The 18,931-nt window shown below is 36.6% G+C and overlaps 1 protein-coding gene across 1 annotated transcript in view; it reads right to left on the bottom strand.

The window, feature by feature from the left end:
- Positions 1–18,931, bottom strand: part of LSAMP (limbic system associated membrane protein) — a 644,611-nt gene that overhangs the window by 271,960 nt on the left and 353,720 nt on the right. The window contains exon 2 of the mRNA XM_082625495.1: positions 15,140–15,372. Coding sequence (XP_082481621.1) covers positions 15,140–15,372 — 233 coding nt within the window. The remainder of the gene's footprint in view (positions 1–15,139; positions 15,373–18,931) is intronic.

Below are 18,931 nucleotides of genomic sequence, written 5' to 3'. Positions count from 1 at the left end.
TCCATACAAAGGTAAGGTGATGAAGAATCACAATGAATAAAGACTAGGATTTTCATTAACACTCAACATTCTTTACATGATTTCATCATCCAGTGTGAACAGAGATGTTATTCCCCTGTGAACCTGGATATTTCTGTTAGAAAGTAAGACCATTAACCCATCATCCAGTACTTTCTGAACCTTCTATTTTCTGAAGTTCTACGTGGTTTCAAAGAGAAACAAAGCACAGTCTGTGAATGGTGGGAGTATATACCTTTAAAGGAGATAAGATGTATATTCAAATAGCCATGTTATAAAGTGAAATGTGATATGTGTTCGAAGAGAAATAAAGTACTTCTAGTGTTAGAGAAGAGAGAGCTTGCCTGTGGATGGTAAGATCCAATGAGCCATGATCTGTAGAAACCACTCCACATAGAGGGCACAGGGTGATTTTTAACACCTCTTTGGTAACATGTTATTCCTTAGCTTAAAATCTTCAATTGATTTCTATCACACTTGGAATATCTACACATCTCCCCCCAGCAAAACAAAGGAAAACAAAAGCCCTAGCATACCTGCAAGGCTCCATGTAACTTTGCTGTCTCCTCTTGTTTCCCATCCCTCTTTACTCACCATGGTCCAGTTCATTGGCCATATGCCCTAATTCTGCCTGGAATACCCCTTCTCACATTTCATGCCTGCCTAACTCTGCTTTCACAACTTTGGGGAAGAGTTTGATTGTCCAGGGATCAAGTATGCACATAGGGAGAAATTTGTTTGGAATAATACGTTGGGAAAAGTCATTCCGGGCTAGACTATTCTGTGTGCAGTTGTGAGAAGTTGAAAGTTTTTGAGATGAGGAATGATAATATCAGGGCTATATTTCACAGATATCTAGAAGTGATAGGACAATTTAGTAGAATACAGAAAAGTGGGAGCAAGAGGTACAACTTTTCTTGAAAAAAAATTATAGGAAAGAGGTAATGATGGGCTAAATTAGAGAAGGTAAGAAAACATGATTCACAAAATGTGTGACTGATTGAATGGAAGAGATAGATGGGGATGGAGAAGTTAGAAATAGCCCTGTTTTCAGGGAGATCAAGTATGCCATCACCAGAAATGAGGAAATCAGAAGGAAGAGGAGAAGATGCTTTGGAGGAAAGATTAATTCTGACTTGAACACAATAAATACGAAGATAGAAAGAAACGTTTACAAAGTATTTCTACAGTAGGATTTCCCTCCCCCACAAAAAAGGGCAAGGCTGCTAATGGAATCAAACTATACAGATGTTACATCAAAGATGAGGTCATTGATGGACAAAATCTGGAAACAAAGAAGAAGCAAGGATAGCTCTCGTGAAACATACAGAAATATGAAGATCATACACCTACAGGATTTCAAGCTGACATAGTCTGAGAGACAGAAGGAACACTAGAATAGGGCATTATTTCAGGAAATAAGGAGAAAAGAAATTGCAAGAAAAAAGAGAATCCTTAGTAGTGTGCCTAACTAGAAGTCAAAGAGAATGACAGAAGAAGACTGGCTCTTTAAAAAGCAGGGGCAGTGGGAGATCATAAATACAAAATAAGAAGACTAGGAAAAGCTGTTTTAAGCAATTGAGCTGAAAATCAGCAAGTAATATATGGAGAGATTTCCAAAAACATGAAGAATCAGCTGAGGTTAGCATGACTCTGTAGCATACTCAATTAAATGTTATAACATCCATTTCCTATACACATTTAGATGAGAGGGAGAAAAGGAATATGGAAGTTACTCATCAGTAGGGGCTGGAGAGGTCAAGACAAGATAAGATCAAATAGACTGGAATTTAGGGTGCCAGTAAGGAGGCCATCGAAATGCCAGACTGTGGACTCCAACCTGGGTAAACAGGAAAATGAAACAAGTACGCGGTTAAAGTGGCATCCAGGAAATCCAGATAGAAGGGTTTTTGTTTTGTTTTGTTTTGTTTTTATTATGTTTTGTTTTGGAATCAGGATGGGACTTAGAAATTTTATGCAGGAAATTGTTTATGCTACAACTTTCTTGGTCTGAGGAAATTGACAAAGTCCTTCTCACACAAAATCTGTCTTTTTTCCTCCTCCCCAAGACTTTGTAATTGGTGTGTGTGTGTGTGTGTGTGTGTGTGTAGTATTATCTTTGTATCTCTTTTAGACAGAATATATCTTTGCAAGGTGTAAGAAATTAAGGCCTTATCATTTTAGAATAATGATTTTATGACTGCTTCCACCATAGAAAAAAGAAAAGATTGAAGAACACATAGGTGAGAGAATAATGGAGGGTGAAGGAGAAAAAATAAATAAAAAGGAAAGTAAAATGGCACCAGAAGTTGCCGAAGAGAAATTTTCCTCTCTGAAATATTTTATGAAAGCATCCTTCCAATAATCATGAATTTACTATTTTAATTTATTATATAACGATTTCCAGATATAATGCATGTACTCACACAATAAAATTTGAAAACTAAATAATATAATTTTACCTATAAAAACAACATTCGAAAAATTAATGTAAAAACTACTTTGGTATATTTCATTCTATATTCTTTTCCAATGGATGTATGAATGCATATGGTGCAAGTTGTATATTTATTATAGTTGATAAAACTGAGGTTATAGATTATACTGTTTTGTAACCTGCCCCTTCAATTAACCATACATTGCAAATATGTTTATTATATAATAAAATGTTTTATAAATCATGTCTTATAAAGTGTGATAGTTAATAGCTGCTTAGATGCATAAATCAGAATTTTTAGTTGGAAAAAACAGAAAACATCTCTGGCTGTCTTGTGCCTGTCATTGCAACTAGGAAGTGTGCGAAACCAGAATCATGCCCAAAATGTTTTATGGGGCCGGGGGCATGACTGCTGGTGAATGTAAACATGAGGTGACACAGCTCTCACCACAACCAACATGATCTAGGCCTTAGTGAAACATTAGTGATATGGCCATTCCTAGATAAACTCACTATGGATGCCACCAATTGCCTGAACAGATTCTCTTTGGTCCTGAGTTTCTTGTATCAATAATGTCTATTAATAATTCTGAGCCTGGGGCAGGTGCAGTGGAGTTTTAAGGCCTGGATCTCATGACCAAGCCCCAGTTTTGAGGGTATTTGAATTTTATTTCAGCTTTTACTCTGGGTGGTAATGTCTGCATCCCAACAGTACTGAAAGGAGGAAAATTCCTAATCACAGGGAAGAGGTTTGAATATTGGGCCGTCATTCTCATGTCCATTATGATAGTATTTCTTCTTATGAAATGACCCCAATTTTACCTCTTCATTCTGTAATCTAAGTATTTCAGGTGTTTTCCAGAATTTATTTTAAAATATTGGGTTGGATAAAAAGATCGTTCGGATTTTCCATATGCCAATTCCGAACGAACTTTTTGGCCAACCCAATAGTTCTGTGATGACCACTTTGTACAAAAATCTGTGTTTGCATTTCAGAGGATTTTCTTTCTACACATTCACAGATATGGAATTACTAGGTCAAATGATACAAATATATTTAAAAATTTTGATAGACATCACTACATTACCCTAGCAAAGTTTCTACTAATTTACAATCTCAACAGGGAAATATAAAAGTGTCAGTTTTCCTACTGACTTGCCAATTCTCGCTAGCCACATTCTATTAACACTTTCCCAGTACTATTGGTTTTAAAATAATAAGTTATTACTGTCTCACTTTACATTTCCTTGATTATTAGTGAGGTTTTCCAGTTTTCCAGATGTTTGCTATTTTCAAGGATCCTTTTGTAAATTGCCTATTTATGTCCTTCAACAAATTTTAGTCATATTTTCTGTATTGATTTTTTCCTCTTTATTGATCTGTTGAAATCTATTCATATACCAATGACATTAAGGTTTTACCTGTTACATATTTTGTTTTTAAATCACTTTACCCCTCCTCTTAATTTTAGATATTTATATATGTATTTATTTATTTATTCTTTATGCTTTTTTTACTTGTTTTTATACTGAGAAAGCTTTCCTCACTCTGTTCAGATACATATTTATTGATGGCTCTTTTAGGCTTTTCCTTTATTTGATAGACATCCCTACATTCCCCTATGCAAAGTTTCCACTAATTTACACTCTCAACAGGGAGTTATAAAAGTGTCAGTTTTCCTTTTCCTTTATTGTCTGTTTTTAAATCTTTAAGGGATCTGGTATTAATTTACATGAGTGGCTGTTCAGTAAAAATATAATTTTATTTTTTCTTTAATTATTCAAAACCATCTGTTGAATAATCACACTTTCTCCATGATTTAAAAAAAACCTGGATCTAATGTATGGTATATGTGGTAGTGTTTTATGCATTTCATTTATATCCACAGACTTGGTCATTCTTAAATCAAAAATACACAGCTTTTGACAAGTTTAGCTTTACAAAATATGTTAGTACCTAGAAGTAGATTAGAAGTCTTCCTGCCCCCAATAAAACAATTTTAAAAAGTGTATTGCTATTTATGCTCACTTATTCTTGATAATTAATTTGATAAATTTAGCATAATTTCAATCAAAAATCCCTCAAAGTAATTTTTAGATATATAAAAACAATTATATTTATCTTGGGGAAAATTGTAATCTTCATATTATTTGTGTTGCCATTCAAGAATGAAGTATTTTCTTTCCATTAAAGCAACAACAAAAACAAAACAGACCAAAAAAACCAAAAAACGCAATGGGAGAGGCCACAACAGTGAGAGGCCCGCGTACCGCAAAAAAAAAAAAAAAAAAAAAAAGACATCCTCTATAATTAGTTCATGAAATTTGTAAGTATTTAATAAAATTGAGAATAGAGATTGGTTGAATTATATTGTATGCATTTTTTTTGGTTATTGGGATTATCTCATGATTTTTCTCCTTTGACTTTTTGATGTAATATATTTTATTCATATTATATTTCTTTATAATGAATTATGCTTGGAAAAATCCTGCTTGATTAGATAATATTTAATACAATTTTGAATTTTATTCACTAATATTTAATCCTGGTACCCATCTTAACGATTACTGTGTCTGTTTTTAGTTTTATTTTAAATTTATATCAAATTTGCAGAAAAATTACAGGATCAATACAAAGAAGTCCCATATACTCTTCACCCAGAGACTCTGTTCAAGTTTTCTCAATTGTTCCAATAAAGTCTTTCCTAGCAAAATGACCCAGTGTAAGATAACATATTATATCCAGTATCATATTATGATAAACTAGGGCATTTCTTCTGTCTCTTCTGAATTTCATGACCTTGACATTTATGAAGATTACAGGCCAGTCTTTCTATAGAACGTCCTTCCATTTGGGTGTGCCCAATGTCTTCTTATGCTTAGACTCAGGTTTTGACAGAAATATCACAGAAGTGATGCTGTATTCTGCTCATTGTATCCTCTCGTTTGGCACACGATGCCAATTTGTCCCATTACTTGTAATGTTAACTTTGATGTCAGCTAGATTTCTCTACATTTTAGCCTTTTTAATTCTTTTTTTCCCTTTGTAATTTGTAATGAATACTTTGTGGGGAGCTAGTTAGAGATTATGTAAAAATCTCAGTCCTCATTTCACTTTTACCTACTAGTTTTAGAATCCATTGATGTTTCTTGCCTGAATGAATTATTTCTGCAATTGTTGCCAAATAATTTTCAATTTGATCATTCCTTCTACATTTATTAGTTGAAATTCTATTATAAGGTAGAGTTTTCTATTCTCTTTATTTAATAACTATTGTTTAATTTCTATTACTATCAATATTATAATGTATTGCTATCATTTATTTCAATACCCAAACTGTCCCCGAATTGGTCAGTGGAAGTCCATTTCAAGTTGGTTTCTGTGTACTTTGGACATACCGTACTTTTCTTTGAGGACTACCTTACTTTCTGGCACAAAGGATGCTCCAAACTCACATTGTTCCTTCCTCACCCCATCCCTGGAATCATCTATCTCTTCTAGTAGCCCTTGTTCCTTTTGGTAGAGAGTGATATTTTAAAACCAACATCTGGAGGATAGGTATGCTCATTGCTACTAGTGTGTAAGTGCTCTCAATGTGTGAAGCTAGGAAATACACATACACATTTAATCTATATTTCTTTCTTTCTAGGTATCCATCTTCTATTAAAATTCAATGAATAAACATTTATAACTCCAGTTTCAATCCAACACTACAGGGCTCATTTTAGCTTTCCCCTTTCCATATTTATACTTCTTTTCTCCAATAATAAGAAACTAGTTATCATTATCCTCAATATATTTACTAACTTGCTCAACTCTCTTAAATGTAGCCAAGGTCCTAACCCTCCATGACTGCTTCCACTCAGATGCCCTTCTTTTGTGGTCCCTGGGCACTGTAGTGGTTGTATCCCCTTAGAAACCCTCCTTGGATAGATCCTGGCACAGGTTGGGGCTGCTTTCCCACTGTACTCCAGGTTGCCTAATAGTTTTTTCACTAAAAAGAAGGAAGGGGGACTTATTGTATTTTGCATATTTTATCTGTCACTGAGGCTGACCTAGGATTTGACAAATTTTAAAGAAAACTCAAATCATCTCATTGTCCAAAAATACGTTACCTATTTATAGCAAACTGAAAATGATGAAAGTACCCATATATTGAAAAAAATATATATATATGTCATCTTTCTTGACTTTTAGATATATGAATTCAAAAAATTGCCTTTAAGATTTTTAAGAGTACACAGGGTTTTCTGTTTTGCTTTTTGTTTTTTGGGGGTTTCCTTTTGGTAATGTATAGAAAACATAAATGCTACAGATGATGATAATTTATGGTAGCTTACAGTACTATTTGAAAATATTTGAAAGAGTAGCTTTCCTTATCTTAATAGGTAAAATGCCTGTGTAAAAACTAGCACATCTGTGAGTAGCCACATAGATATGTAAATATAAGTAAAAATAACTGTGGCATAGACTGGATGTAGCTCAACTATCTAGCAGATGCAGATCCAATACAGAATAAATGCCCACTCCCAAATTCTTCCTAATCACCATCAAAATTCTGACCAGAAAGTATTAAAATCCTTATTGGTGTAATGATTCAAGAATATACTATATCTCTGAATGCAGCTGAACATTCATTGGTCTGTGTCTTCCATTCATGGAGTCTGTGTTTTTACACTGAGCTAGCTCTGGGTACTAAAATAACTTTGTCTCTCTTCTCTTATTTTTCTCATCTTCAAGAAAGACAAAATGTAGGTTAGAGCAGAAAGTATGTGGATGTTAATAGTGGATTTATTTTAATAGCTAAAAGGTGGACTGCAGATACATATACAGAGCTTGGAGATTGCAATTAACTATGAGTGGGTGGGCTTGATTTAGACAAAACTTGAAGTCCTTCCTACAGGAGCACTATCAAATTATCAAATTAAAACTACATGAGGTAATATTTTCAAATATTTTAGCCCCAAAGTTTCACTTCTTCCCATTACATTGGCTGTCTGATTGTTGATGTGGATAGTGATGTCCTTAAAGTCTGAACCTGACCTATTAACAGCCAATCAAGAGGCTGTTGTCTGAAAAATTAAGCTGAAGAGCAGGAGAATTAGTAGACTTCAGCACGTAAAATCCAAATGAGAATTTCAGGTAATCAGTAAGATTCTCAATAATCAACAGAATTAACCCTCAGATAAAATCTAACTAAAGAAGGTTTTGAATTCTTTATTTCATTAGAACGTTTAAAACATGTATAGAGCTCCAGGCTAAGTTGAATGGGAATGCAGTGGCAAACGCTTTGTATGAAATTTTGTAGGCAATGTTAAGTTACTGAAAAACTAATCAATGCAACATGATGATAATTAAGGAAGGAAAAGAAGAAGGATGGAAGGGAAGGGAGAACAAAGGAAATAATGAAAGAAGGAAAGAAGAAAGAGATTAAAAGGACAGCTGCTTGGAGTTCTGGGTAGTAGATTTTGGTCAGAATTAGGAATGTTTAATAGGATTATAAAATGCACCCAAGAACTTAAATCTTAGAAACAGTAAGTTTTAGACTAGTAATCATGAAAAAATTAAATGTTTCATAACATTTGAATTTTCAATTATTAAATTAAGAAGGAATCTACAGACAACTGTAAGCCAATATGAATATTATAGGATTAATGAGATACAGGAAATGTGGTGTTTTGGGGGTTTTTTTTTTGCGGTATGTGGGCCTCTCACTGTTGTGGCCTCTCGCGTTGCGGAGCACAGGCTCCGGACACGCACAGGCCCAGCGGCCATGGCTCACGGGCCCAGCCGCTCCGCGGCATGTGGGATCTTCCCAGACCGGGGCACGAACCCGTTTCCCCTGCATCGGCAGGCGGACTCTCAACCACTGCGCCACCAGGGAAGCCTCGGAAATGTGGTGTTTTAAGTGTGGGAATTTGAAAAGAAAGACCTAACGTGTCGTGTCTGGTCTTATGAGTCAACTTTCATATTTTTTCCCATAGTTATATTGGTTTAATTAAGGTAATTATGCAATACAGTTCCCTACAAAAAATGGAGAGATTCTCACAATCCATGTGTGTGATTTGAGTCATAGTGATGAGAAAACTTTCTGGGATTCTATTTAATATTATAGTGAAATTTAAATATTAACTAAGAAATGCATTTCAAAAACTCCAAAACGCTTTTAAAAAAATTATCTCCAATTTTAGTATATGCAGGTTAGGCCATTTTGAAAACAATGTTAACCAAATTAGAATAGCATTAAAAGAGAGCAAAAGACTCAGCATGGAATTTACCACTCTAGTATGGGTACCGGACTCAAGAATAATGTAATAAATAAATTGAAAATATGATAAATGTTGTAAGGTATGGTAAATTAGATATTTAAAAATAAGATTCACATTAAAAAAATATATATCATCATGTCAGGATGCCCACTGTATTGACATACACATGGAGATTCTTTTTCCCCCCACAGGTGAATTCTACCATTTATTTATGTTTTTAACCTCTTTAGTGGAGTATAATTGCCCTACAATGATGTGTTAGTTTCTGCTTTATAACAAAGTGAATCAGCTATAAATATACATATGTCCCCATATCTCCTCCCTCTTGCATCTCCCTCCCACCCTCTCTATCCCACCCCTCTAGGTGGTCACAAAGTACCAAGCTGATCTCCCTGTGCTATGTGGTTGCTTCCCACTAGCTGTCTGTTTTACGTTTGGTAGTGTATATATGTCCATGCCACTCTCTCACTTCGTCCCAGCTTACCCTTCCCCCTCCCCGTGTCCTCAAGTCCATTCTCTACGTCTGAGTCTTTATTCCTGTCCTGTCCCTAGGTTGTTTAGAACCTTTTGTTTTTTTAGATTCCATATATATGTGTTAGCATATGGTATTTGTTTTTCTCTTTCTGACTTACTTCACTCTGTATGACAGACTCTAGGTCCATCCACCTCACTACAAATAACTCAATTTCATTTCTTTTTATGGCTGAGTAATATTCCATTGCATATATGTGCCACACCTTCTTTATCCATTCATCTGTCGATGGGCACTTAGGTTGCTTCCATGTCCTGGCTATTCTAAATAGAGCTGCAATGAACATTGTGGTACATGACTCTTTTTGAATTATGGTTTTCTCAGAGTATATGCCCAGTAGTGGGATTGCTGGGTCGTATGGTAGTTCTATTTTTAGTTTTTTAAGTAACCTCCACACATGGAGATTCTTAATGTTACAGGTAAAAAGAATATTGGAGCCACTTTCCCCAGGGCTCAGGAAGCTGAGATTAATCTCTGTTTTCAATGAGTACACAGGTTTATTTTATTTTACTTTTAATTTTTCTATTACAAGGCCCTAGTACCTGCTTCTCAGAGTTTTACATATAATTTGATGCCATGTCATATGGGAAAATGAGCAGGCAGACAGCATCAAATTTGTCATTGATTGCTTAGATTTCTAGAACAGTAGTTCTTGTTTTTTCCACATGTATCTGAATCACTTGCAGAGCATAATGTATTCACAAATTCTGGCTGCATTCCTAAGGCTTCTGATTCAATTGTTCTGAAAGTGGTTCTCAGGAATCGGCATTTTGAAAAGTATAATACACCAAACTGTTGACTTTTTTGCAGTTTATGTAAGGATCAGATGAAGAGAAATATTGCCTTAACACAAGTGCCTCCACCTGTGGCATGATCAGAAAAAACAGGCCATCATTGGAGGGTAACCCATGGAGAAGAAATGGACATTATTAATGGGAAAGATGCCAGAGGAATCTGTTTATTTTATTGAAGTTAAGGGTAATGTTTTCTCAATCTTTGAGTTTAGAATTTGTAAAGGAGGTGGTGTAGGAACCAAAATATCTGGCCTTAGAAATGGGTCTCATCACTTATTAAGTATCTCAAATGAATGTGTATATTTGAATAGACTTGGCTTCCACAGATGCAACAGTTACTATCACTAATCACAAGTGATCCCAAAGGTCATTACTGATTTGTGTATTTGCTGATGCAAAACTTTCACCTGTGTTCCTCATGAGGCAGGTGTTTGGAGATGTCATTCAGCTAAAGATTGAGTTTAGCGGACCATGCAGCATATTTATTTCAACACAGGTTATTTTGTGTGTAATGATCCTCTTGAACTGATAAAAAGAAAAAAAACTTACTTTCTCTCTGAAAACTAGTCACCAAAATAAGAAAGAAAATATTGGAGATGTTGAAAAGTCACTAACGTGGTGGGAATATGTAAAAAGGAAAGTAAGTTTCCAGGGGAAATGGGATGCAGGAGAAACGTGGGCGACAAACACATAAACATTTATAAATTTGAGATTTTTGAAGTCTAGAGAAGTTTCATGTCTCAACCTTTTTTTTTCAGCTTTGATACCTGAAAATTAACAGTTTGGGGAGAGGCGATTTTCTTTCCACGGGACTAGGCTAGGTAAGAAGCCGTACAGGGCCTAAGATGTTATTGGGAAAGTTAAGGTATTTGTCAATCTACCTTTCCTGTCTCACGCCCAAGAAGATTAGTTTTAGGAATATTGGGGGGTGTAACGCTTAACATTACCTGAAATTGAATGAAATTATACAGAATTATTTCCCCAGATGTTCTTAAGGTACATATTTCTTTTAAAGTAGTGGTTCTCAAAGTATGGTCCCTGCTGCAGCAGCATCAGTATCAGCTGGGGATGTGTTAGAAGTGCAAATTATCAGGCCCTACCCCCAGAACTAATTACTCAGAAATTCTGGGATGGGGGAGTGCCACCAATCTAAAATGGAATTTTACAAACCCTCTATGTGTTGCTGATGCATGCTGCATGTTGTCCTCAGACATCCTTAATAAATGTAGCTAAAAATTAAAGGTGATGCTGGTCTAAGAAGCCCTTTAAAATCCTAAAGAAGTAAAGCTTAAGACTGGATGCTAAGGAAAAGGACAACTGAAGAAAATGGACTGGACAGGGACCTGAATAGCAGCTAAAAGAACCTTCTGCAAGGGTAACAGGCAATGGGTGGAAGCGGTTTTTAGACTCTGGGCAGCACCTCGGGCAAAAGCGAGCCTCATGAGAGATACTCAAGCAGCAGCAGCAGCAGCAGCATGGTTGTTGTCACAGTGGTTATCATCATCATCAACATCACCACCACCACCACCACCATCATCATCAGCAGCAGCAGCAGCATCACCATCACCAGCATCATCCTATTGGGTGAGAACTCATGATCTCCAGACACTGGGCTAGGGGCTTACATAATCATGTAATTTAATCCTTACAATTCATTAAGGAGGGTTTAAAATTTTAATTTTATCTCTATTTTACATAGGACAAAACTGAGCCTTAGAGAAATCAAGTGGTTTACCCCAAAATTTATTTAAGTAGCAAGAAGGAAAACCGAGATTTGAAGCCTGCTTTCTTAACTGCTATTCTTTAGTAATATCTCACAGCATCTTTGAGGTAAATGTGGCCTCACCAATGGCCAAAGAAAAAGAATACAGTATTTATTTAATGACTAGTTAAGTGGGAGGTGCAGAAACCATGTATGGTGAGCAAGGAAGAACTTGAAAAAGTCAAAAGACCCTTATATTCTGAAGGAAGGTGCTGTGGAATTGGAGGAAAAAAGAATAGCAGCATCATTGATGTGGTGAAAACATGTAGAGTTGAGGCACAGAGTAGGAAGCAGTGTGAACAAGCAGCATGAAGGGGTGGACCAACTGACATAATCACAAAGTTGACTGTCCTAAGGGGAAGCAAATCAGCCATCTGGCATGAAATATCAAATGCCAGCATTGTCCAAAAAATCCCCCTTCATAACTCAGGCTTAAGGAGGAGACAACCTTTCTTTATTGACCTTCCAAGAACAAGCTTTGTTGCTCATTTTTCTTTTAAAGCAATATGGTTAAAAAGAAAACACTATAATATCTTGAATCAAACAGATATGGGTTTGAAACTCTTTCCTAAGCCAACAGGCAGCCTTGGAAAGCTCCTTATGATTTCTGAACTTCTAGCTTTTTCATATTTACAATAAAGTTATTAACACCCACTTAATAATATTATTAGAATCAAACGAGATAATAAATGAACAGTACCTGGTATTTTATAGGTCCTTCTCCATCCCTTAATATTTAGTTAAATTTAATAACTTAATATTAAGTTAAATTTAAGTTAATTCCACTTGTGCTGACATGGTATGAAGGTATAAGCAGTATGATCTAACCTAGTTCTAGCTCTAACTCTCAAGATGGCTGTGTTTGTAGCTATAAAAGTACATACATGAATAAGAAAAAAGGAGGAAGGGCTTTGGGCATTTGGCGCTAAGAGCTCAGACAAATATAAATCTGGTAGCTCTTAAAAAGTCAGAGCAAAAAAATTTCCATTCCAGTAGAAAGTGCTTCAAATTTGATTCCTGGTCTGCTTGGCTCCAAACTACTCCCTGAACTCTCTGTGTGATCTGTAGCCACTAACCTAAATCTAATTAACTTCTGTTTCCTCATCTAGAAACCAAGGAATGTAATACTCAGATTGCCCAGTGTTATTCCATATAGGACAATACACATTCTCTAGTTGTGGTCTCTAGTAGCTTTCCAATAATATTAAAGGCTGTGAAGGTAAGGGGCCTTAAGTAAACTAGTTATCTCCCTTCCCTCTGCCATTAAATGAGATAGAACTTCTTTTGTTTTGAGGTGTGTGTGCGTGTGTGAATGTGTGTGTGTGTGTGCTTGTGTTTTGAGGGAGCTGATAAATTAACCTATTTACATATGTACACATCAGTAGTTATATTTACACCCTTAAATGGGCTGCCTGAGATCCAAACCCTGGTGTCTCTTGTTAAGAAACTCAAGTGCTCTCCACTAAACTACAAGGAAAGCATTCTATGCTTTGACTGTGATAGGAACTTTGTAAGTCAGTAGACATGCCTTTTTTTTTTTTTTTTTTTGCGGTACGCGGGCCTCTCACCGTTGTGGCCTCTCCCGTTGCGGAGCACAGGCTCCGGACGCACAGGCTCAGCGGCCATGGCTCACGGGCCCAGCCGCTCCGCGGCATGTGGGATCTTCCCGGACCGAGGCACGAACCCGTGTCCCCTGCATCGGCAGGCGGACTCTCAACCACTGCGCCACCAGGGAAGCCCTAGACATGCCTTTTACAAGCAATAAAATGAAGCTGTCAGCCATTGCAAATGGACCAAGATAGCGGTCACATGACTAAACCGCCACTGCACCAGGCAGTCTCTGATATATTTTACTCCAGTTTCCATTAGCAGAGAGGCTGCCTAAAATCATAATAAGGACACAGACACCCTAAAACACCACCAGACGTGAACCTGCCCACCATAAAGACAAGATCCAGACTCATCCACCAGAACACAGGCACTAGTCCCCTCCACCAGGAAGCCTACACAACCCACTGAACCAACCTTAGCCAATGGGGACAGACTCCAAAAACAACGGGAACTACGAACCTGCAGCCTGCGAAAAGGAGACCCCAAACACAGTAAGTTAAGCAAAATGAGAAGACAGAGAAACACACAGCAGGTGAAGGAGCAAGGTAAAAACCCACCAGACCTAACAAACGAAGAGGAAATAGGCAGTCTACCTGAAAAAGAATTCAGAATAATGATAGTAAGGATGATCCAAAATCTTGGAAATAGAATGGAGAAAATACAAGAAACGTTTAACAAGGGCCTAGAAGAACTAAAGAGCAAACAAACAGTTTCAATCTATTAATCAGAGGAGTTGGGAGAGCAATGATTTAAATGCTGCAATAATCAATTCCGTAACACATTAATAGAAGCTACAGTCAAACTTTGCCATACAACTGACTGCATTGGAATCTTGAAAGAAGCCCTAGGGCCATGCCTAATTTGCATTAAATTTACATAAAATTGTAAATCAAGAATACATTAACACAGCTCTAATATTTGTTAGTGCTGAGATCCTTCCTGATAGATGGATTGAAACTGCTAGTAGTTTGACTCCACTTGCAATAAAACTGTGCAGCTGATCAGCTTTGTTCTCATTCTGCTATTATGGGGAAAGGGACCCAAGAGAGCTATAGTTTGGGGGCATGCATATGCCATTTAGGATTTTCATCCTGTAAAACCATGACTCAGATGTGCCCTTGGAAACCCCAATCTGGAAGCAGATTATCCCTGATGACTTTGCAGATCCCCGTCACTGCACTTGCTCACAAATAACTTGCCATTAAATGGAGATACAAACTACAAAGAAAGCTAGTCAGCTGAAAGGATGTCAAGGCCTCTGGAAAATTTTATTTTTCCAAATAACATTTACCATCCTTAAAACAGATAATTAGTGATATTCTTTAGACTGAAGACAGATAAAAATCAAATCTTCAGCAAAAGCATCCAGTATCTAACAGTATAATAAAGTGGACTTCACATGGTTTTGAGCAGTCTGTGTGTTCTTGTGTCCCTGTGGACACAGCTGTGGCCTTTGCTGTGTGTTTTTTCACTCAGGGCTAAAAGAAAATATTCTCACCAAGGATATTGGCTCACAGTGGCAAGACTCCTCATTCTATATCCTCCTTAGTTCTCTCATTTAAAGTTTATCCTTTTGGATAGAAAATACATACTGAAGTGCCGTAACGCATTTGGAAGTATTCTTTTATTTCAGAAAGGATCATTCGAGTATTTGTATGTTATGATTATTTTCTGCCTCACCTCTCCTTTACCACATTTTTCTTATTTTGTCTTACCTTGCACGATCAAGTAAACTTGGGAGGTCTTGGGCTCATGTTGTGTCTGTACTGAGCAAGTGTAGGAACCCTCATCGTAGACATCCACCTTCTGGATTCGGAGGCTGTATTCCAGAGAATGGCGTTTCTCCAGCTCAACCCGGGGGTCCAGAGACCACTTGTCGTGCCCAGCAAAAATGATGCCAGAACGGTTCAACCAGGCCACCTTCGAGTTCTTATCTTCTACAACACACCTGGTAAAGTAGAATAACAACATTAGAGCCTTAGCCATACATGGATCTGCATTCATTCTCCATGCAATTTGATTCAACAGGGCCAATCAAGAGAAAGAATTATGTGCAGGATGAATCCTGGCTATGCCGTTTCTTAGAGTCCTAAATACTGTCACTATTTCTCCTTTAAGATCTAATTACCATCCAATGGATGGATGCCATTATATTATACCCAGTGTGGCAATAAACAATCAGTACGAGTAATGCAGGAAAATAAAGTTAAATGGATACTGACTTCCCACTGGATTATCTTCTTCTTGTCTAGGAGAAGGTCATTCACACAGAACTCCATTTGTTTAAATAACTTTCAGAATTAGACAATTGATAATGTGGCATATTTACTCAGTTTTCAATTGCATTTATTCTTTCATTAGTATTTCCTAAAGGCTTATGTGATGGTACATTCAAGTTACGCCCCACCGTTGTAGGAATTAGACTGAATTTCAGAACCTGCTTCTGATCCTTCCAAGTTTGGAATGCCCACTCCCAGGAGTGAGAAGCATGTGAGCAGGTCCAAGGGTAAGTAGATAGGAATTGTATCAAGAAAATCAAAGCTAGTATCATTTTGCCTAAGTCTGGTTCCATCTGCTGAGGGCAGTAGGTTGCCTGCTGGCAAGAGAGCTTGCTACCAGCATTTCTGGCACAATAGAATGAATTCAATCTTTTATGGTAGATGAAAAAACTAATTTTGTAGTTCTTATTCCAAGAAACATGAAGGACAAAATATTTATTTGAATAACTACTTATTTTAGAAACCTAAAAGGGTTTAATGGAGAAAACCATACTCCTTCAATTCTAGCAAGAATCTGGAAATGGAAAAATCAAGCAAAAAACTTCTCTCTGTATCCCTTTGGCAAGATTTATGTATGCCTCACGGGGAGATTGTCTCAGACCCTGTTCACAGCTGCACAGCCAGCTGCTCAGTACTCTGGGGCATGAGGGATGGACAGAAGGAGCCAGGAGCATGACAGCAGAACAATCAAAACACCAGAAAAACACTGTATTTTCCAAACCAAGTCCAATCCAAGTTTTCTCTCAGGTCTAAACAGTCATGCATGCACAGGAAGTTGATGCATGATCTACAGGTTGACCACTGTAAAGACATAGAGGCCAACTCATCTCTCTTAGAAGAAGGAGAAATGACAATTCTTTTAAAAGTACCTCACCCATGGTACAAAAGGCCTCCTTATTCCATTATTTTTGGGTGAATTGCATATCTTAGTAAACATGAGAATTTTATTTAATTACTTAGGTGCCATGATATAAAGGTCTTTCTTTTCTTCTCCACCTATTTCTTTTCAAAAACATAGGTGGATTAAGGTATCATTTAGTATCTCCAATATGTGTTTTTCTACCATGCAGATATTATTGAGATTAATTATGTTTGATAATTTAAAACTCCTCTAAATAGGAAGGCAAAGCTAACTTTACAGATGCTTGCTGCTTCTCTCCAGACTCAATTTTACTTTTCCTCTTCTATTATTTGGTGGCATCATGTCTCTATCCTTGGTGGTATTTGCGGCACTTCTCAACTTAGACCCAGTTATGAATGAATTAATAGATTATTTGCTGTCTTCTTCTAGATCATAAATAAAGTTGTTGATGTAGGTCTCCTGTGTTTTTCTTTTCTACTGAGAAAATGGAAATTTCTCTCTGTAAATGATTTTAAGTCTTCTATCACGTTTATCCTTGCATTTTTTTTTACCATCTACACAGCACAACACAGCAGTAACTAGGTATGCTATTGCACAGAGGTGAACCTTGAATACTGTTTAGCCTGGAATAAGGCTCTAATATGTTCATCCTGAAAAAATACAATATAATATATTTTACCTAAATAGCCTATATATCAAATAAAGAGAGATTTTGTCTTATTCATTATGGTATCTCCAAACACTAATCTGCTGTAAAATAGACCCTGGTAAATGCCTGTCATATGAACTAACAGTGTCATATATGCAGAAATAGGACATATGGTTACCTATATTCCACTCCCCATCCCAACTCCTTACAGCATCCACTAATGAATTGGGCAAATTTCCTTATCAGTATAAGGTAGAGTTTCTAAGCTGAATCTTTAGGGTCCTTTGGACACTTTAGCAATTTTTGTCTCTGGAAAAGTTGTAATGATCACGTAGATCATTATTCGGAGTTATTCTCTGAGAGAGTTCAGAACTATCTTATGTAAAGAAGCAATTGACTATTTCAGCAAAATTGCCAGACCCATAAAAATGCATGTACCAAAACAATACATAATGTGGAAATTTTGCTGTGATAATCTACATAACATCTTATTTTACATTGTGTTTCATTCATATTTATTTTTTGTAATTTCTTTTTTACTTCCAAATAAGTGAAAGGTACACTAGAATATATACATACACACATACACTCACACTTTTTACTAACTCAACATAATTAGCCAACTCTAAGCACCAGAGCACAATGTAGTATTTTTCAAAAGGAAACCACTCTTCCAGATATTTAAAAGCTCTTTTTTTAAGTAGTTAATAGTTCAGAGTAAATGTGTTGACTCTGTAAACTAGAAAATAATCTTTCTACAACATGGCTAGAACATTCATACTGAAAAATGAGCACAAAGTCTCACAATTTCAGAATTAATTTAACATTAAAAATGTTTAAATCTTGATTTAAGGTGGCAACTATTTTAAGCCATAAGTGCACATAAGAAAAAAGATGGTCAGAGTCAAAGTATAGTCTCAATTACACAAAAGTGTAGCACTTTTGTTTGTTAAATGAAAATAACCAGTCATATAGGGTAGTCACAGATGTCTAGCTATTCGGAAATGAGGAAATGATGATTAAAGGCAGACCCAGGTTCCAGCATGCACTGACTGGCCAATAAGCATCATGAGCTTGCATCTAGAAGGTAAGTGGCTTAAATGTGCATTAGGCATGCCTGTGGAGTCAATGAGAATTCTCATGCCCCACCATCGTAAGATGGTAATGAATTATCCCTCACCCACAATGCTGCTTCAGTACCAGACATTCTAGTTCAAAACTAAATACCTAGTGACTTTATCTTCAAAGTCAGCTTTGGCCAAAGCAGGGAAAGGATAAAGAGATAAATTTTAAAAATCTGTATTGTTATGTGTTGTTTGGATTTAATAGAATGTTTCCTTCAGGAGCTCAGGGTAGGCAAATCATTCCAGGATTTAGAAAGGATAACATGGTAAAGAGAGTCGGTGTTGGTGCCAAGAGGAGAGGGCAGAGAATGACCGTCCACTCTAGGTGGGATTTCTGGCAGACAGCTGAGGACATGGGGATATAATACAAAGTGTCACGTCTCCAGGAAATCTCCTCTGATTAGCGTCCCATCCTTTTACTTTGCTCCTTCTTATGATCCCATTGTACTCCACACTGAATTAGTTATCTGTACTTATCTTTCCTCATAAGTTTATTAATGAGAGTGACCCTCAAGAATTCACCCATGGAACCTTAATGGAGCCAACAGCATAACCCACCGTGTACACAGTAGGCACTCGCTGAAATGTGGGAT

Source organism: Mesoplodon mirus, assembly GCF_964341445.2.
Source record: "Mesoplodon mirus genome assembly, chromosome: 6".
NCBI lineage: Eukaryota > Metazoa > Chordata > Mammalia > Artiodactyla > Ziphiidae > Mesoplodon > Mesoplodon mirus.
This window is presented reverse-complemented; position numbering and strand designations above follow the sequence as displayed.